The sequence below is a fragment of the Aythya fuligula genome, chromosome 3 (genome assembly GCF_009819795.1).
Source record: "Aythya fuligula isolate bAytFul2 chromosome 3, bAytFul2.pri, whole genome shotgun sequence".
Lineage (NCBI taxonomy): Eukaryota > Metazoa > Chordata > Aves > Anseriformes > Anatidae > Aythya > Aythya fuligula.
Genome location: NC_045561.1, coordinates 15,765,503 through 15,783,207, shown reverse-complemented (window position 1 = coordinate 15,783,207; position 17,705 = coordinate 15,765,503). Strand labels below are relative to the sequence as shown.

At 35.0% G+C, this 17,705-nt stretch overlaps 1 protein-coding gene across 1 annotated transcript in view; it reads left to right on the top strand.

The window, feature by feature from the left end:
* The window catches only part of PPP1R21 (protein phosphatase 1 regulatory subunit 21), a 28,196-nt gene extending 10,900 nt beyond the window's left edge, over positions 1-17,296 (top strand). The window contains exons 9-22 of the mRNA XM_032184551.1: positions 173-322; positions 3,355-3,456; positions 3,542-3,630; positions 4,292-4,428; positions 4,986-5,078; positions 6,654-6,781; positions 7,127-7,279; positions 7,970-8,062; positions 8,768-9,001; positions 10,513-10,548; positions 11,767-11,883; positions 12,733-12,831; positions 14,278-14,406; positions 16,128-17,296. Of these exons, the coding sequence (XP_032040442.1) occupies positions 173-322; positions 3,355-3,456; positions 3,542-3,630; positions 4,292-4,428; positions 4,986-5,078; positions 6,654-6,781; positions 7,127-7,279; positions 7,970-8,062; positions 8,768-9,001; positions 10,513-10,548; positions 11,767-11,883; positions 12,733-12,831; positions 14,278-14,406; positions 16,128-16,157 (1,590 nt within the window). The 3' untranslated portion in view covers positions 16,158-17,296. The remainder of the gene's footprint in view (positions 1-172; positions 323-3,354; positions 3,457-3,541; positions 3,631-4,291; positions 4,429-4,985; positions 5,079-6,653; positions 6,782-7,126; positions 7,280-7,969; positions 8,063-8,767; positions 9,002-10,512; positions 10,549-11,766; positions 11,884-12,732; positions 12,832-14,277; positions 14,407-16,127) is intronic.
* Positions 17,297-17,705: the final 409 nt, after the last annotated feature.

The following is a 17,705-nucleotide window of genomic DNA, read 5'->3' as shown; positions in this document are numbered from 1 at the left end:
TTTATTAATTCATTTTTAAAGTTTATAGGTAGATAATTGCTGTTGTGTGTCTTATGCTGATCTAGTGGCAGGAAAGAAGTCAGCATTTTTTTCTTGTGTCTAACCACCGAATATTTTGCACATTTAAATGGGAACGTGTCAAATGCAATCACTTTTATAACTGTCTTTACAGCTCAAGCTACGAGACCTTGCTGGCCAGGCACTATCTTTTGTTCAAGAGCTTGTAACAGCTCTTTTGAACTTTCATACGTACACTGAGCAGAAGGTCCAGATCTTTCCCATTGATTCGGCAACAGACACTATATCACCATTAAATCAGAAGGTAAAGCTTACTGATTTCAGCTGTAAGTATGTTCAGTTGTTTAGACCTTATTGAGTGAATAATCTTAGTGGTGGAAAGTTCTGCCTCCTTTACCGAATGCTGTAAATGTGTTTGAGAGCTTTTCCTGCATCAGAGGTCTTTTCTGTTGGGTGAATTGTCAGAATATGGGGAAAGGGATAGTTGCAGAGACTCCTTTTCCCCTGTGCCTTTGTTAAAAGAGAAGTATGATAGGCAAATCAAAATCTTGCTTTTTAAATGCCAAATTAAAGTGTATTTGTTAGTTAATATAAAAATGCACTGTGTAGCATGGGAGATAAGAAGACAGAAGGTCTTGTGTTTGAACTGTGTAACTATGATGTGAAATAAACGGCATGTAAATTAGGTTTACCAAGGTGAGAACTTTGACTCTGCTTGTCAGACATCAACTGTATAATCTGATGTTGGGCTATTTATGTAAAGACCCCTCCTGTAAGTGTTGTGAAGCTTGACATCTGATGAAAAGCATGTTGAAATTATAGAGAAATGTGACCTGTCTCTACTTATGTAACTCTATGGGAAGATTTTTTTTTTTTTACTTTAGGGTGTCATTCGGAGTTCTCAAGTTGCACCTTTTGAGTTTTTCCTTCTATGCCATGAAACATAGAAGATAATACTGCACACAAGTGTTTGTGCAGGAAGTCCATATATGGGTGCTATGGAATAAAAATTGCTTTAGCATCTGACTTGTTGACTTTATAGTGTCAGTGGACAAACATGCTTTAAAGTTGATAGTTAAATGACCTAGTATTTTGCGGTTCAGACAAAAATCTCAATTTACTGGTTTGCATGGCTCAGAATTAATTTAGAGATGGATGTAATTTTTTGTTCATCAAACGGCTGTGTAGTACGTATATAAGCAATGTTAACTGTCACAAAACATTTCTGTTCTTGGGAGGACGTCCATCTATCTCTTTGGAGTCAAAAAATACGCTTACGTGGGTGTTCTGGAGAAATCTTGTTACATTTACCTTCTCAGTCCTTTCACCTATTTAAATCAAGAATTAATTTTTTTGGAGGCTCAGCATAGCTCTTTGTTTGAAAACAGTGTTTTCCTGCTCCTGCCACAGCAACACTCAAAATGGCATATCCTTCTTGTGAAGGCCATGTAGTCTTGTTATCTTTCAAGTTCTCTGGGGTAGGAACTGTCTCTGTGTGGCCTAACACGGTGATTGGATTCTATAAACACTATTGCAGTTTACAGTAGGCAAATAAAATCAGGTCTCACAGACATCACTTCTCACGCATGTTTTCTCTTAATGTCCTAACTAACAGTTCTTTGTTTTTCAGCAAAGTGCTTTCACACAGCTGAAACCTGCAACTTAATCAGAACTGTAATTTGATTCTTCTTTGCTGATGATGGATTCAGTTCAGGCTTTGTTTGTTGTCATAATTGTTTTCTTGCAGCCTGCCTCTGTTCCTGTATATTTATGACCTAAATGTTTCAGTGCATCCTACCTTGCAGCTTTTGCTGTGATTTTTTTCCAGCAGCAAAATGTCTTTTTTGCACTTCTTGAAGCTGCTGTTGCTCCTATATCTTTGAGTAACTTATCTGTTTGGCCGATATTCTCAGTGTGATCTTAGCTCCTCCACTGAGTGTTTCAAAAACCTCCCCGTAATGCAGTAGAGAAAATGAGACAAGTGTCATGTAGTGGCTTAGCACACTTGTGCTGATTTATTTTTCCCCAACTCCAGGTCTTGTCTGGCGCTTTCAAGCTCTTTTCCCCACCAAACACTCAAAGTAGATGTGGACAATTCTCTTCCAGGTTCAAGTATTTGTTTTCTCTTTAAGTATTGGATTGCTGGGTTCTACTGGGGCTTCAGCATCGTGCCAGATAACTCCAGTCCTCTCTCTTGCAACAAGGCAGGAGCATTCTGCATGTGGCTCTTCCTCCTTAGATTTAGGAATTCTCCTTAATTCCATCCAGACATATGCATGTATGAATGAGAGCTTCGCATCTCTCTTCTTGTTAACACTGTGTTACTGCAGCATAATAATAGTAAAAAATAATAATAATAACTAAAGTTTCTTGTACCCTATTTGCCTGGGATCTGTAGCTACTACTGTAGTATAAATAATCAACGGTGAAGGTATCTTTTGTGGGATAAATTTAAAAAACCAGTATCACTTTTTGATATGTCAATTGCCTATGTCAATCTGTGGAAAAAGTTTCTGTAATTCTGTGGTGTTTATAGTCACATTTATAAATGTTAACAGTACCACCAGTGTTCATTTTGAAGAGTTTAAGAGTAAATACCTTTGTTTCCAGGCATATTTTTTTTTTAAAGGAGAAATAAGCCATAAAATTAATATAAGTAATTTTTAGGAAAGTCAGGCAGTTCTATGACACCCGTGTTTCAAATTTTCTCTAACCTGATACAGTTTCTGAAAGCAGCAGTTCTCCCTTTGCTTAGTTATTCCTCCATCCTTCATACTTTGTATTGACAAAAGTGTACTTTTCCCCATGTGGCAAACTGGACTGTGAACAGATAAAAAAAATAAAATATGTTTCTCTTGCTGTCAGTTTTAACTCAGTTTAGTTCTTCAATACTTTGCACAGCATGTTCAAATAAATGCTTGTGCACAGAATGAGGGCTGACAGGTGAACAGCTGGGAGGAAGGCAGGACAGTTTGTTTTGATGGCTTAATGGGTGCATGGATCTAGCCTTAATTTGATAATGAAACAAATAATGAAAGTGTTTATAGCCAAAAAAACAGGAGTTTGGTGTGCTGTGCATGGCAGTTAAAGGGAGATATAGGACACAGTGGCAAAGTTTTGCCTGGATTTCCATTATAGTTTTCACTATTTCTCACTTTCCCTCAAGGTATGTGTTTGTGTGCCCTGTAAGAAGAGGGGGCTGTACACTTGACTGTTTTGTTAATGATGTCTTGGGGATCATTTCAAGTTACAGGTACTTTGCAAAGTGTAAATTGTTATCTTAAAATAGTTTGAGAGCCTTTACCAAGCACCATTTTAAAATCTCTCTGTGCTTAGTTCTCACAGTATCTTCATGAAAATGCTTTGTATGTTCGCCCTCTGGAGGAAGGAATGCTTCACTTGTTTGAGAGTATTACTGAAGATACTGTGACAGTCCTGGTAAGATTTATGATTTTCATCACTGAAAAAGATCTTTACAGAGATCTTTACAGCAAAAATACCTACTTGTTATCTTTCTTTCTAGGAAACAGCTGTGAAATTGAAGGCCTTCTCAGAACACTTAGCTTCATACTTATGCTTTTTAAGAAAGATTCTTCCTTATCAGTTAAAAAGGTACTTTTGATTTAATAGATCAAAATAAAGGGTCACTGTGTCAGATTTGCAGCATTGGTAGCATCTACAACTCAATATTAAGTCAGTCCTTAATGCACCTTGGATTTAAAATCAGAGCTTTTTTTTTGCCTGCTGTTTTTTGAGCCTTTAGATTATGCTTTTTTTCAGCTGTGCACTAGACCTAAAACCATATATCTTCAAATTTTTATTCCTTCACAGGTGAAGCTTTAATGTTTCTTAATCATGTTTTTCAGTAGCACTGATACTATTCAGACGTTATACACTGAAGCTGTTAATTTTTTGAGCCTGTCTGAAGATTTTGTCATGCAGCAATTAGAGTAATTTAGTAGAAATTGGTGAGATGCACATTCCTTATGCAGTGAAAATATTTGTTCAAAAGGAAGGTGAATTATCAGTGCAAAGGAATATTTAAAAAGAGGTTTGGGTTAAGGAATAAAGAAAAGTTTTTTTTTTTTTTTATGCTTTCTTTGTACCTTTAGTAAGTTCCTCTGATAAGTTAACCTTTCTAATATAAATTCCCAGTTTATTGTTACTTTGGATTGGGGATGTAGAGAGTACTAGCTATCTACCCCCAAAAATACCGTTTTTTTTTTTTTTTTTTAACATACTCTTTTTTTTTTTTTAATTCATATATTCCTAGTTTGGAAGAAGAGTGTGAGTCTTCTCTTTGCACAGCTGCTTTAAGAGCTAGAAATATGGAACTACACAGAGACATGAAGAGGTTGACTGCGGTCTTTGAGAAGTTACACACATATATTAGTCTTCTTGCTTTACCAAGTAAGTGCCAGTTTTGGCTCACTTGCATTGAGGCTGGGAGGTATTGGTATTCCTTTTGGGCCAGTTTTTTTAAGTAACACTTCCTTGATACAGGAAAAACATGATTGTGGCTACTCTTTAGGTACAGTCTAAACTATGGGGTAAATGAGTTCTGCAGAATGCTGTGTCATATTGGACCCTCTTTTATCCTGGCTGTGAGTGTGCACTGTTTCTTTAATGCTCAGCACTCTTCCATCTGGATAGACATGGACACAATGTAGGCCTTAAAATTACACTATAATCCCATGTACAACATTTTAGTTGCAGTTCGTTGTAGAGGAGAAGAAACAACTGTAGGTTTTTTATCATACTATCGACACTAAGTCATTTGTTGTCTCTTAATCATGAATTCGTTAATAAACTGCATTTTATATAGTGTATGTATATGTTTTATATTAAAGGAAGAAGTAACTCAAGCAAATATGCTTTCAGTAGTTGAAAGTTAGGTGACTTTCAAAGATATTTTTTCATTGGTGACTGAATGCTAAGTTTTTTTCCCTTTTGACATGGTACTTTAGGTACAAAACCAGAAGGACTACTTCGAACAAATTACAACTCGGTGTTTACAAGCATTGCAGCAAGTCTTCGTGGGTCTCATGACATTTTAAAAGGTGAGGCTGCAGAAGTAGTGGTTGTTTTCAGCTTTGCTTCTTTGTTGATTCCTTACAATTTTTAGGTTGCTTGCTTTTTTTTTTTAACATGACTGTATAACCAAAGTTTATGAAGAAGACAGTTTCAAAATTAAAGCAAAATTTCCTGCTTGTAAATGCTTTTCTTTTATCAAAAGGTTGTGGATATACTGGATTAGTGGAGTACTCTTCAGTTGCTGGATTTTTAGTGGAGTGCTCTTTGGTTAATACTCAGGGAGTTTTAAAACATCTGTTTAGTCCATACAAGTCCATATATCCAATAGCTTCTGTACTACGTAGCTGTTTGTAGGGAGAGTAATTAGTATAGTTGAATTGTTTTGATACCAGTCAGCTGCATAAATACTAATGTCTTAATTTAAACAAAATGTATGTTGTTTTTGTTCAATTAGCAATAATGTCAATAGCACTGACTCATTTTAGAGGGTCCTGTTTTAAAAAAATTTTGATGGTAGAGATTTGTAGACTTCAGACTTGCAGAGACCTCAAACAACATGAGGTACTACTATGCCAGAGAGTATTGTAGCATTGATAAGTTTATTGATACATACTCTTGGTATAGTTGCTGTAATGTAATCTCAGTACAACTTCTTAAAAATAAAGAGGACAGAAAAGGTACTGAAGAAAGTTTTTAGAACTCATTAGTTAGAAACAGAGATGTGTGTAATGTCTCATGCTTACATACTCGACAATCTTGATCTGTAGTTTCTCTTTACCCTCCCTTTATAACTCAAACAGTTCTCCAATTGCTTAACCTTGCCTCAAGCTAAAATTTCTGGTGGTGATGACCTGGGATTTCTCCCTTTTGTAGCAAAAGTACTTGATTGTAAAATAGCTGTGAAATGTCTACTTGTGAAATGCCTGTTAATTTTCACAACACCATGATTAAGAACATCTGTTTTACATGATAAATACTTGAATTTTTTATTTTGATATTGTTTAAATTTATTAGCATATGGAAGCTAATATTTCCTTGTAAATTACCTTCAAAAAATGTGTAGTGGATTTCTTTTTGTTTTTCTCTCTCAGAAGACTAGTCTATTGATTTTACCTGAAAGAACTTCAGATTATAGAAAGCGATTTTCTGAATTTTTAGTAGACTTTTAGGTTTGCTCTGACAGAATTAAAATACCATACCCTTCTAAGTCATATAAGCTTAAGGCTCAGATACTGAACATTAATAATAATTATATCTTTAGTGTCCTGATGTAAATACGTAGAAGTGGGGAAGTATAATTTTGAAATCAAATGCTAGGTTCAGTGGGAGTTTGGCTCCCCTGTACAGCTATGATTTTTGGGATGCAAAACATAAATATACCCTTTTATTCTGCCTGCCGTAACAGTAATAACTGTTCTTTCTGACCTTAAACAGTTGTGTAAGGCAGTCTACTGAACAACTAGAAGCATCCAGACTAAACACTTGTACAACTCACTTAAAGAGGAGAGAATTGTTCAAAACCCAAGGTCATTAGCTGAATTTAGAGATGGTTGCTTGAATAGACAAAAACAAAATTTATGTAAGTGTTTTTCTTTTTCTAGACATTTCCAAGCACTACAGTCAGAAAGCTACATTAGAACAAGAGGTTCCCACTGTCACGCAGAAACTCATAACTACAAATGACTGTATTTTGTCCTCTGTTGTGTCTTTAACAAATGGAATGGGCAAGGTAATGTAAATTTTTGTCTTAATATAATGCCATAACTTGAGTGTTTTTTTTAATAAAAATTTTATTTGAGAAATCTAGGTGTACCTCTAATACTATTAACTATATGGTACAGGCTTAATGAAAGGTACTTTCAGGACATATATTTAGACACGATGTGTAATAAGAGTAGATATTGTAAAGAGGATGTTTAGTAAGGTCCAAGCTATGTAAAGGAGCCTGTAGCTTCTTTAAGTTTCTTCTTGTGAAGTTCAGTTTCACTAAATGCTCATCTTTCTCTTGAATGAGTTACTGCTCTAAGTCACTGTATTCAACTTAATTCAAAAAGTGACTTCTCTTTATGTTTAGATTGCCTCGTTCTTTAGCAACAACTTGGATCATTTCACTGCTTCGTTAAGCTATGGCCCAAAAGGAGGAACAGAGTTCATCAGCCCTCTTTCAGCCGAGTGTATGCTGCAGTACAAGAAAAAGGCAGTTGCTTACATGAAGTCTTTGAAGAAGGTTTGTTCAGTTAGCATGTTTGCACAGAGAAAGCATAATTTAGTTGCTATTCTAGACCATTGGTTTCCAGCATTTGGAATGGATTTCTCTCAAGGAGGGTTTTTGGCTGAGGAGAATGGGATCCATACAGCAGTAATGCTATTGAAGTGATTAGATCGTAGTTGCTCTCAAAATTGACAGTATGTGTTGATTCTGCTGTTAACCAGTTCCAAAAATATCTGCACTAAGACTCTGAGACCAATAACTACTTATTTAAACTTCCTCCCATGTTCACCAAGAATATGGTGTGAGTGACATCATTTTTATACTTGCATTCACTGGAGACAGATCTCCCCGCTGTTCCCTTTATAGTTAAAAAAAAAAAAAAAAAAAAAAACGTTACGATGTATTTCATGGTGAAGTGATTTATTGAGAACCCTTATGTTGTGATATCTAAGTGGACTTCAGATACATTTGATCACTAAGTTGCACACAAGTAAAAGGTGCCCAGAGAACTTTGTATGCGTTTTTGGGGAGAGAAGGCAATGGTTTTCTTTGAGTTTGAACCATGGAACCATTTTTTCTACTGTCTGGTATAAATATTTAGAACATATTTTTCTTCCCTCCAGTGAAGTAAGAAGGACAATAAGAAAATAAATGTAGAATACATACTCTGATCTATTGTGAAACATGTTTTCTATCCTTTCACAGCCTTGTGCAGATTCAGTGCCTTATGAAGAGGCTTTAGCCAATCGTAGAGTTCTTCTGAGTTCCACAGAAAGTAGAGAAGGTCTTGCACAACAGGTATTCTGGTATAAATGGTACTGATGTCTAATAATAAATGTAAAGGAAAGTAGTACTGAATAGTCTACCTATGTTTGTATGTGGTTGTTTGTACATAAAGGCACATACTGAGTCATAAAGTAACTACAGATGTCTTACTTATTTTTTTTAGAGTAAAAGAACAGCTCAAACTGGAATATTCATTTCTAATTTTTTGTACTGTCTTGAGTGTTTTTGAAGTGTGTCTTTCCTTTTCTGAAAGATAAGGCAGAGGGAGACTAAATGGTATTTAAACGGCCTTATACAGTCTGCCCACCTCTTTATGAGTGGGACTTGCTAATTTGAAGTACTGACTAAAACTTCTCTTACTAGCTCAGATGTTCAGGCTGTTCTTGTGTTAGTGTCCTTGAACTTTTGTAAAAGAAAAATACTTGAATTTTTTTTTAGTGGCCCACGTTCAGAATCTATTATTTGAGATGAGATGTTGAGTAGAAATATGTGGAGTGGAAGGTTATATACTGTTCCATAGCTTTTCTTATTTGGACAAGCTGGGGGGGGTGTTTGTGCATGTCATAGATGATCACAGTTCAACCTACAGAATGCAGCCTACTGCTTTGTTATTCACTAGCTCATTTGTGTTATGATTTGAGATAATTCTCTCTTCAATCAACTTCTGGGCTGTGTTTTTTCTGCGTTGATTAACGTGAACTGTGAACTATCCTAAAGGTCCAGCAGAGTTTAGAGAAAATTGCAAAACTTGAGCAAGAAAAAGAACACTGGATGTTGGAGGCGCAACTAGCTAAAATAAAACTAGAGAAAGAAAACCAAAAACTGAAGAACTCTCTTAGTGGATATTTAGCTGAAACTGCACAAGAACGTTCTGTTTTGCCAAATGTAATTGAACAAAAAGAGGAAACAACAGAAAAGAGTCAGAGGGAACCTATTAAAAGTACTAGTCTGGTAAGTGACTTTTTTTCCTTCAATGGGAAAAAAAAATACATTTTAGTAGTAGTACTGTTTGATCAGTGAAACATTAATAACGGAAGTGGTTTGGTGTTGAAATGCAATCATGCTTGGGTTCATTACATTTCCAATTACATTACATTTGGCTTGCTGATACTTTGTTCAGATTTTGGAACTTCTTGCCTTTTGAGACTTTGGCTATTTAGTATAATAGAGGGATTCTTGTGGTGCTGTACTTCTGTGACTGAGGAGGAAATGATTGGTATTAACATATCCATAATATGTTAAAGCAAACAGAATTTGGTAACTAGTATTTTTAAAAGAGCTAAAAGACTTACTGTAGGTCCATGTAGTATAACAAAGTTAACTTGAAGTCATTCAAGTTTCCAGTATTCTCTGGATCATGAATTTTACATAACCTGCGTAGGTTCATACAACTTGGGTTCATCGATTGCTTTTGGATATGGCATGAATTCTGTGTTGTTTCCCTGTGTTGGTAAATAGCTTTTTGCTGTTTATTATGAATATTTTAAAAGGATTGCCCTTTCCTCTGAGTTGCTGCTTCTGAAATGGTATTAACAGGGCTGTCATCTGTAAGACATTAAATAATCTGTTAACACAAGCATTCAATAGAATTTGAGTTTTTTTTCCTCACCGCTTTCCTGTTCCAGGGTAAAAAACGAACAAACAAACAATGGGTTGTTTTTTGTAGACTCACTTAAGCTGGAAAAGACCTTTCAGATCATCAAGTCCAACCAGTTTTGGAATTACATGCTTTAATGTAAACTGGCATTTTAAGTTCTTGATCACATATTTTATCCTTCAGGAGTTTGAGGAGATTTTTTTCTAGTCACAGTGCTTGATGTAAATGATAGGTCAGCATAACAAAAATATTGTTCATAGACCCAAATCTATATATAGTCCTATTGGGTCAGGAAGAAATATCTGACTGAGTATGAAAATCGTCTTACGTGAAACTAGTTAATCACATACATCCCGCTGGTAGAGTTCAGTCAGGGCTTTACACTAAGCTGTCAATGAAATTTATTAGTCAAACTGCAAAGAAAGGAATTCATCAGGTACTCAAGAAATCCAAGATAGATTTCCTTTTCCTTTTTTCCTTAGGTTTCCTTTTTCTTGTGTAATTTAGACACCTTAGTGCACTGAAGCATTGCTTTTTCATGTGCATATGATCAAGTAGTTACATAATCAGATAAGCTAGCTGCATCTTGTTGTTTTTATTGCTCTTGCCATGTGTATATCCTGAGATAAGGTATACTTAATATTTGGAGAATTGGTGTCACCTTTAATTCTGTTCAAGGCATTCCTGTATGTTGTGCTTTATTTTATGTTACGTGTGGAAATTCTTAATTTTAATTCTTAATTTCTTAATTCTTAATTTTAATTCTTAATTTTAACTGTTTCAAGATTGTTTTATTAAAGTCCTTTTATGACAGGTACCTATTTCTGCAATCCTCACTTCATATGTATTTTCTTCCATGTTTTAGGTCGGGATGTTGACTATAACTACTGATAATGAGAAGGTAATCTATTTTAAATGTTATCCAATTATATATGGTAAATATTTTAATTTAATTGTTAACCTTATTCCAAAGGTGTAATTAAATATCAAGAATACCATAAAATAATGGCATGAATCACTCAGTCTGTGTACCATATCTTCAAGCTTCTGAAATCATGTATATGTGTTTTTGTTCTGTATAGTCAACTGTAGCTTTTATTTGTGTAAGTGGCCTGGAACAGTATGAGCTGTAGCCTAGGTCTGTTCTCTGTAGTTTCAGTAAGAGTACAGAGATCAATGCTTTCCTTAGGAATCCTAAGTGGATTCCAGGCCTCAATTCTTAATTTCCTGAGAAGGGGCTTAAGTTGGGAGTGGTGTAGAAAAAGTCACTGGCTGTATTTCTGTGTTTTAACAGGCTATCCCAAACCAGAGGTTATACCGAAAGAAATATAGGGCTACCTGTCAGACCAAATGTTAACTCTTCCTTTAGCACTACTATAGCATAACACTTGCCACACCAAGAACTTAAGAGTAAGATTCAGTGCTTTGGCTTTCTGCTATTGCATGGAACTGACATGTATTTTAGTTCCATCTTTTTTTTTTTTTTTTCCTGAAGGAATGATTAAAATGAGGGTGGGAGTCAGGTAATAGCTGATACCAGGTCTTAGAAGCTGCCGCATAGGACTGAACTTGGAGGTATTGAGAAATCATATGAAAGCTGCCCAAGTTATAAACCACCACTTCACCAAAAAAAACAACCGCCCTCATGTGTAAATGAACTTCTGGAACGTGCACTGTTCTGAGAGTTTGTGAGCTTCTGAAACTCTGAACTCTGAAACTTAGTTATGTGGAGGAATTTTTCCTTGCTGGGAAAGCCAGTAAGTGTTTAGTAGTATGTGTTTTTTTTTTTGTTTTTGTTTTTTTAAGGTGGTAGAATGAGTTTACTTCTGCAGTGTTTTTTTTTTTTTAATCTTCATCAGAGACTTGATATGTTAAATCAAGCAAACTTCTTGCATCCTTGGTCATCTTGTTGTCCTTAGAGGAAATATGACACTAAATAGGCATTGTCAGTTGATCTGACCTCTAATTTGTCTGTTGTGGTTTGGGGAACTTAATGCTTTCGGATATATTGAGCATCAGGAGGGAAGGGAAGTCAATAGAGAAGACTCTGTTGTGATGCACTGTGAAGTATTCAGTCCATTAAACTTATACGTGTCTGTTTCAATTTTTGATTTACCAGGCTCCAGATGTTGAGTCTCGGGAAGACTTGATAAAAAAACACTATATGGCAAGGATAGCAGAACTTACATCTCATCTACAGCTTGCTGACAGCAAATCAGTACACTTTCATGCTGAGGTGAGCATACAGGCAGTGTTTGTATTGAAAAATGCTTTTTGAATTTTCCATAAACAAGTGTTAAATATATACTACACTATATCTGAGAAAAATGTGTTCCTGGAATATGTTTTCGTCTGTGGTATTGTATGCATAACAATGGAGAGTATAGACAGACTTCTTTTATAAAAAAGGCTTTTATTAGCGTTTTCTTTGTTGCATTAAGAATTACAATGTGTATCATGTATTGGTCTACTTCTATAAGGTGAAATGGCTGGTATTAGTTACCAGGCTATTTTTGACTTCATCTTAAAATAATGCTGATGTCATTTAAAAGAAATACTTGAGCATATAATGAAGTGATAAAAACAACTCTCCTGAGAAGCTGTACTTAAAATTTAGAATTAACAATGTAATTCAGTCTTTTTAAGTTCCTCTTTTCTTTTCAAATTGTTAAGTAATCCGTGAACATAGTGGCTGTTTTGATTTGTATAATTAACCAAAACATCTTAAAATTAGTTTTTTAATAGTAGATGACATAGTAAACCATCTTTCTATGATACTTGAGTATCAATAGTATGAAGTGACTTGTGTTTTTTATGAAATATTTTCCTAGCAATAATGTGATTAAAAATAAAGTTTATACAAGTGGTAATATAGTAATTCTGTAAAATGAAACAGAAGTTTAACATTAACTATTAAATTATTTTTGTATTAAAAAAATGTACACAGATTCTGATTAATACCTGAATATATAAGGCTTCCAGAAAAATGGAAACATTCAAAGTATTCAGTTAAAGATGGCACAAGACGATACTGTAGAACTAAATTTCTTCCCTTCTACCCTCCTTATCCTGCTTGAATTGACAGTGTCGAGCACTTGCCAAAAGACTGTCTTTAGCGGAGAAGTCCAAGGAATCACTCACGGAAGAATTGAAACTAGCTAGTCAAAACATCAGTAGATTACAGGCAAGTAAAATATTAAATGACATAATAGATGCATAGTTAATTGTGTCTAAGAGGAAGGTGAAGGAGAAAGACCACCAAGCATGGTCCTGCCTCATCTAGGTCCTTAATGAGACATATAAAAATTAAGGGTATGTAGAGAAAAGAAGTCATACACTTCAAATCCATGTATAAAGTTGAAGTGAAATATCCTTGTAAAGAAAGGTGGTAGTAGCCAAGCCTGTGTTTTTAGCACATTTGATATCAAGGCTTTTTTATGAAAATGTGTTTTCTGTATGTCTAAATGCAGAGTTGTATGATGTATTTCAGTGTCTCGTTTTCCTCTGTGAGGGGAGGATTACTTAATGTATGAGCAGTACTTAACATCCATTTTTTCCTCTCCTAGTGTCTTCTACTCCTTACAGTATTAGGTGTGGTACTGGCAAGGTTGACTCCATATTAGTTCATTTAATTTAAACAGGACTAGGAAAATGATGATAGTGCAGTATCCTAGATGAAACATGGAATCTTTAATCCATTCTAGCACCTGTTACTGAAAATCTTAGAAAAGCCTCTGTCATTTTTTGTGGGCGGATACCTTAATATTAAGCAGAGATAATTTTGGGATAATCTTTTAAGAAGTTGTTTTTCACAGTAAGACGATAAACTGTTACAGCAATTTTCTTGGGAACTAGATAAATCCTTTACAACACTAAAAAGAACTCCTAAATTGCAAGCATCCCACCTTGTCCTTCCAGAAGACAGTAGCGGGGTTAAAATTCCTCATGAGGATTAGGGTCTTAGTAGTGAGATTAAGTACATGTATCAGACGCCTACCACATTACCCTTGTTATTGTGTGATTCCTGCTTATAAGATCTTAACTGTGTTTTAACCACTCTTTCACATAGAGTGTGATTCTTTGCCTTCCCATCTTGTCCCTCCTAAAGAGTCTGTATCCATTCATCGCTATTTTCTAGTAATGCACAGTGTCCTTCCATGTTTTTAAGGCCAGAAAGATCGCTCTGCAACTGCACGTGAGTTGCTGATTCCTTCAGCTTCATGAGCTGCATGTGTTCGTGTACAGGCAGTGTTCTAATCCTATAGATTTTACCTGTGTCTTGGTTGGAAGCGAAAATCTAGCTGTTCAGCTTTTACATAAGCTATACAAAGCTGAAAAAAACTTAAAGAAACTAAGCAAAATTACAGGGAAAATACCGTGCATAAGGCTTGAGGTGAAAGGAAGTAACTACTGACATTTTTTTGTTGTGTTATTTTTCAATGGTTTAATTGCAATTTATGATTCATTGATGTAATTTCAATGGTTTAAGTGCAATTTGGCCTAATTGCACATATCTGATATCAAAAATGTAGATTACTAAGTGGAGATGGTGACAACTGGCAAAGCAAACATTTTCTAATATTGATCAAAGGCTTCAAATTGTGGACTTCTTCGTTTTTCGTCCTAATAGGATGAATTGATGACAACAAAGAGAAGCTATGAGGATCAGTTAAGTATGATGAGTGACCATCTATGCAGTATGAACGAGACCTTAACTAAACAAAGGGAAGAAATTGATACACTAAAAATGACTAGTAAGGTAAGTTGTCAAGTGTTGACAGTAGACACTGGCTAGTGGAGTTCTGTGGGTTGCATTTGGTGTGCCCGTAGTAATACCCTTTCACAAATAAACAAGCTGTAGTTCTTACTCTTGGCCAACTGGAAAGAAAACTCCAAACCTGGTCATGCATATTTTCAAAAAGAAGATTTTTAGAAACGTACATGTGTGAAAGAGCAGATGCTGTATATCACTGCTTCAAAGCATGCACACTTAAAGTGTATCCTGTGAAAGATCAGCACTTTTTTTTTAATCTGGTGAAAATGAAGCTATTTGCAATTCTATCTAATGATATAGGATGTTTATGATAATGTCCTGTGCTCCTGTCCTGGCAATTGTTTTTTTCTCCTCTGCTTTACTTCCATATTCTAGCTGATCTGTTTTTTTTTTTTCACGTGGGAGTGAAAAAGTTGCCACCTAAATTCTTCTGTGAACTTCTGAGAAAGTCACACATACATTTCTTTTTTCCAAGCAAGTTTATCCATTTACCAGAAGCAAGTTTTTCTACTTTATGATGAAAAATATAGTAGTCTGCTGTTGAACAGTCAGTGCTTAAACTATGGTATATCCTATCCTGAAAGTTCTAGGAAGAAGTGTATGTTGTGAAGGTCTTTATCCTTCACTTGTTTGGCTGTGAAACAAATAACTCTCTTTAATTGTGGAATGCATGGAAGCAGGTTTCACTGAGGGGTGTGTGTATGAAGATCTATGTTTTGATTCGACACCCCATGACAGTGATTTTTATTTGTAGACTTCCTTCACATTTTCCTTCAGATGTCTGAGAAATTTGGCTTGACAATGTGCTCTTTAAGGTTACTTTCTTTGTATATAAGCTCTTCTTGCTTCTAGAAGGAAGCTTTGTATACTGACCATATTGCTTCATGTTTCTATAAAATGTTTTGTGGAATTTTTAACCTGTCATAATTATAAAACTCGAAGGGGTACTCTGTCTCTAAGGAACTAAGTCATAATCTCATAACAGTAGACACACTTTTTTGCATTTTGGATGCTATCAAATGTAGAAAACAAATGGCATCACTTTCATTTAAACAGAATTAAACCATTAGAAAAAACAAATGTTATCATAAGGAAATAGGAAAATGGAGAATTGCCAGCAAGTAACTACTGTACAAAATTTAAGCTGCATGTTTGCGTTGTGGAATTGCTGAAAGTCAAATGTAATATGGTTGTCACGTAACAAATCCTTTTCTGAACTAAGAATATTCTGTGTAGACTAAGCTGAAGTCAAATTTGTTTTGGAACAAAATGTTAGGGTGGAGAATCGATTTCATTTGAGGCAATTATCCTATAAGGTTTATACTTGAAGAATTACCGAAGGGCAAATTATGATTTAACTTGCCTTTGGTGTCCTTAAAATGTTAATGGTGCTAATACAACTGAATGTTGTGGGACATAACTCAGATGTCTCATTTACCATAGGTTTCAATTAAAGTAAGGTACTGTTGTACTTGTTTGAAAGCTCTGGTACTCTTTCCCTCTGTTATGCCTGTAAGGACAGAGATTTTTCAGAACAAGCAGTTACAAGCTTCTGTTATTAACACTGATGGACTGTTTATTCTCAGTTTTACTGTGCTTCCTTGCTTGCTGTAGGATAAGATACCAGACCTCAGGTTTTATATGTTGTCTGCATACTATTCTTATCTGAACTATATACTGTATTAACTAGTTTCTTCTTGTTCCAGGGAAACTCTAAAAAGAACAAAAATCGATAGTTCCTGGCTCGTCAACTGTCCGTGGAGGCTGCTGCAGAACAGAATGCAGATACTGAACATTTGTCGTCCAGTTCCTGTTTGTTACAGGAAGCAGGGGTGGTATTTGATCTAGAAAAAAATGGGATTGGTGCTGTAAATGGCTTTAAAATACTTAAAATTTCTAAAAGAACTTCATGTTGTATCTAAACCAGGACACATACACTCTGTGGATAATTTATATAGTAATTACCTTCAGTTTTTACTGTGCACTTTTTAAAACTGGGTTTTAATTTCATGTAATAACTTTGGCTTTTGTATATTTTTTCAGATAGATTATGCATTAACAAATTTGGTATCAGTACAGTAGTTGTCTATTCTTGAGTTACGTTAAACTGTCAACACCTGTACATTCAGTTACTTGTTAATAATTTTAAAATTTATTTTTGAGAATTTGGCCATGCAAGCTGTGCAGCTACTGTAAATGTATTCCTGTTCTCAGCCCTTTTGAATTAATTGGAATTGTGGCTTTCTATAAATATTTCTATAAATTCACACAAGCAAATGGGATCATTCTTAATTTAGATTGCAATAGTTGAAACTTTCTGCTTGTATTTGGCACTTTGGGTTTTTTGAAATAAAGAGCACAAATAGCTGAACTGGGATACTTCTATGAAATTGTTTTTAAGCCCTTATTTAGGCATTCTGTTTACATGTATATGTACTGGTTGAAATAGCTGTTTAAAGCTAGAGGACAATGTGATCGTATATTCCTTCACTCTTTTGGGGCAAATTGTGTGTAGAATAGAACAGCTTACTGTGCTCTCTTATAGTAAAGAATATGAATTACTTAGAAAATTGAAACACTGAATTTGGAAAAAGTCTTTCATGGAATTAAATTCTGATGGATTAACTGAGGAGATGCACATGGCTTTTTTTGTGTTTTGGGAAGTGTGAACTTTAGGCCTTTCCTAATTTTTTTCAGTGAGGTCCAATACCACAAGTTTTCATGGCATTGCCTTTTTTTAAAACAGATGCTGTGCTGCTCCACACTTTACACTGATTTTCTGTTTCATAATTTGCATTATGGCACTTGTCCCATAAGGGATCACTCTGATATCAACTGTGTCGGTGTTATTAATATGCAACAATAAAATCAACTAGAAGAAACAGTGTGACTCTTCTTAATTCTGGTTATACCATAAGCCATATGCCAAAGCAGATAGCTTCAAGTGTTTCAAATAGGGTTGGAAGCTATCTGCTTCCTGCCAGAGTTTTTTTTTTTTTTTTTTTTTTAAGCTGCCTTCTCTGAGGAATTTGATCTGTCAGTGAAGGTACTAATTTAATTAGGTTTAATTTTATGAATCCAATTGATGAACTTACTGATGCTACTACTTACAGTGCCTACGTTCAGAAAAATACATAAGTAAAAATATGCTTTGAAGATTGTTTCAGGGCTTAATAGAAAGTTAAATATGTTATCCTTAGCTGTTTTTGCAACCAAAACCAGTGTATCACTCTTATTTTCATCAAAAATGCTGAACGCAGCATCAGAAAAAAACTACCGCTATC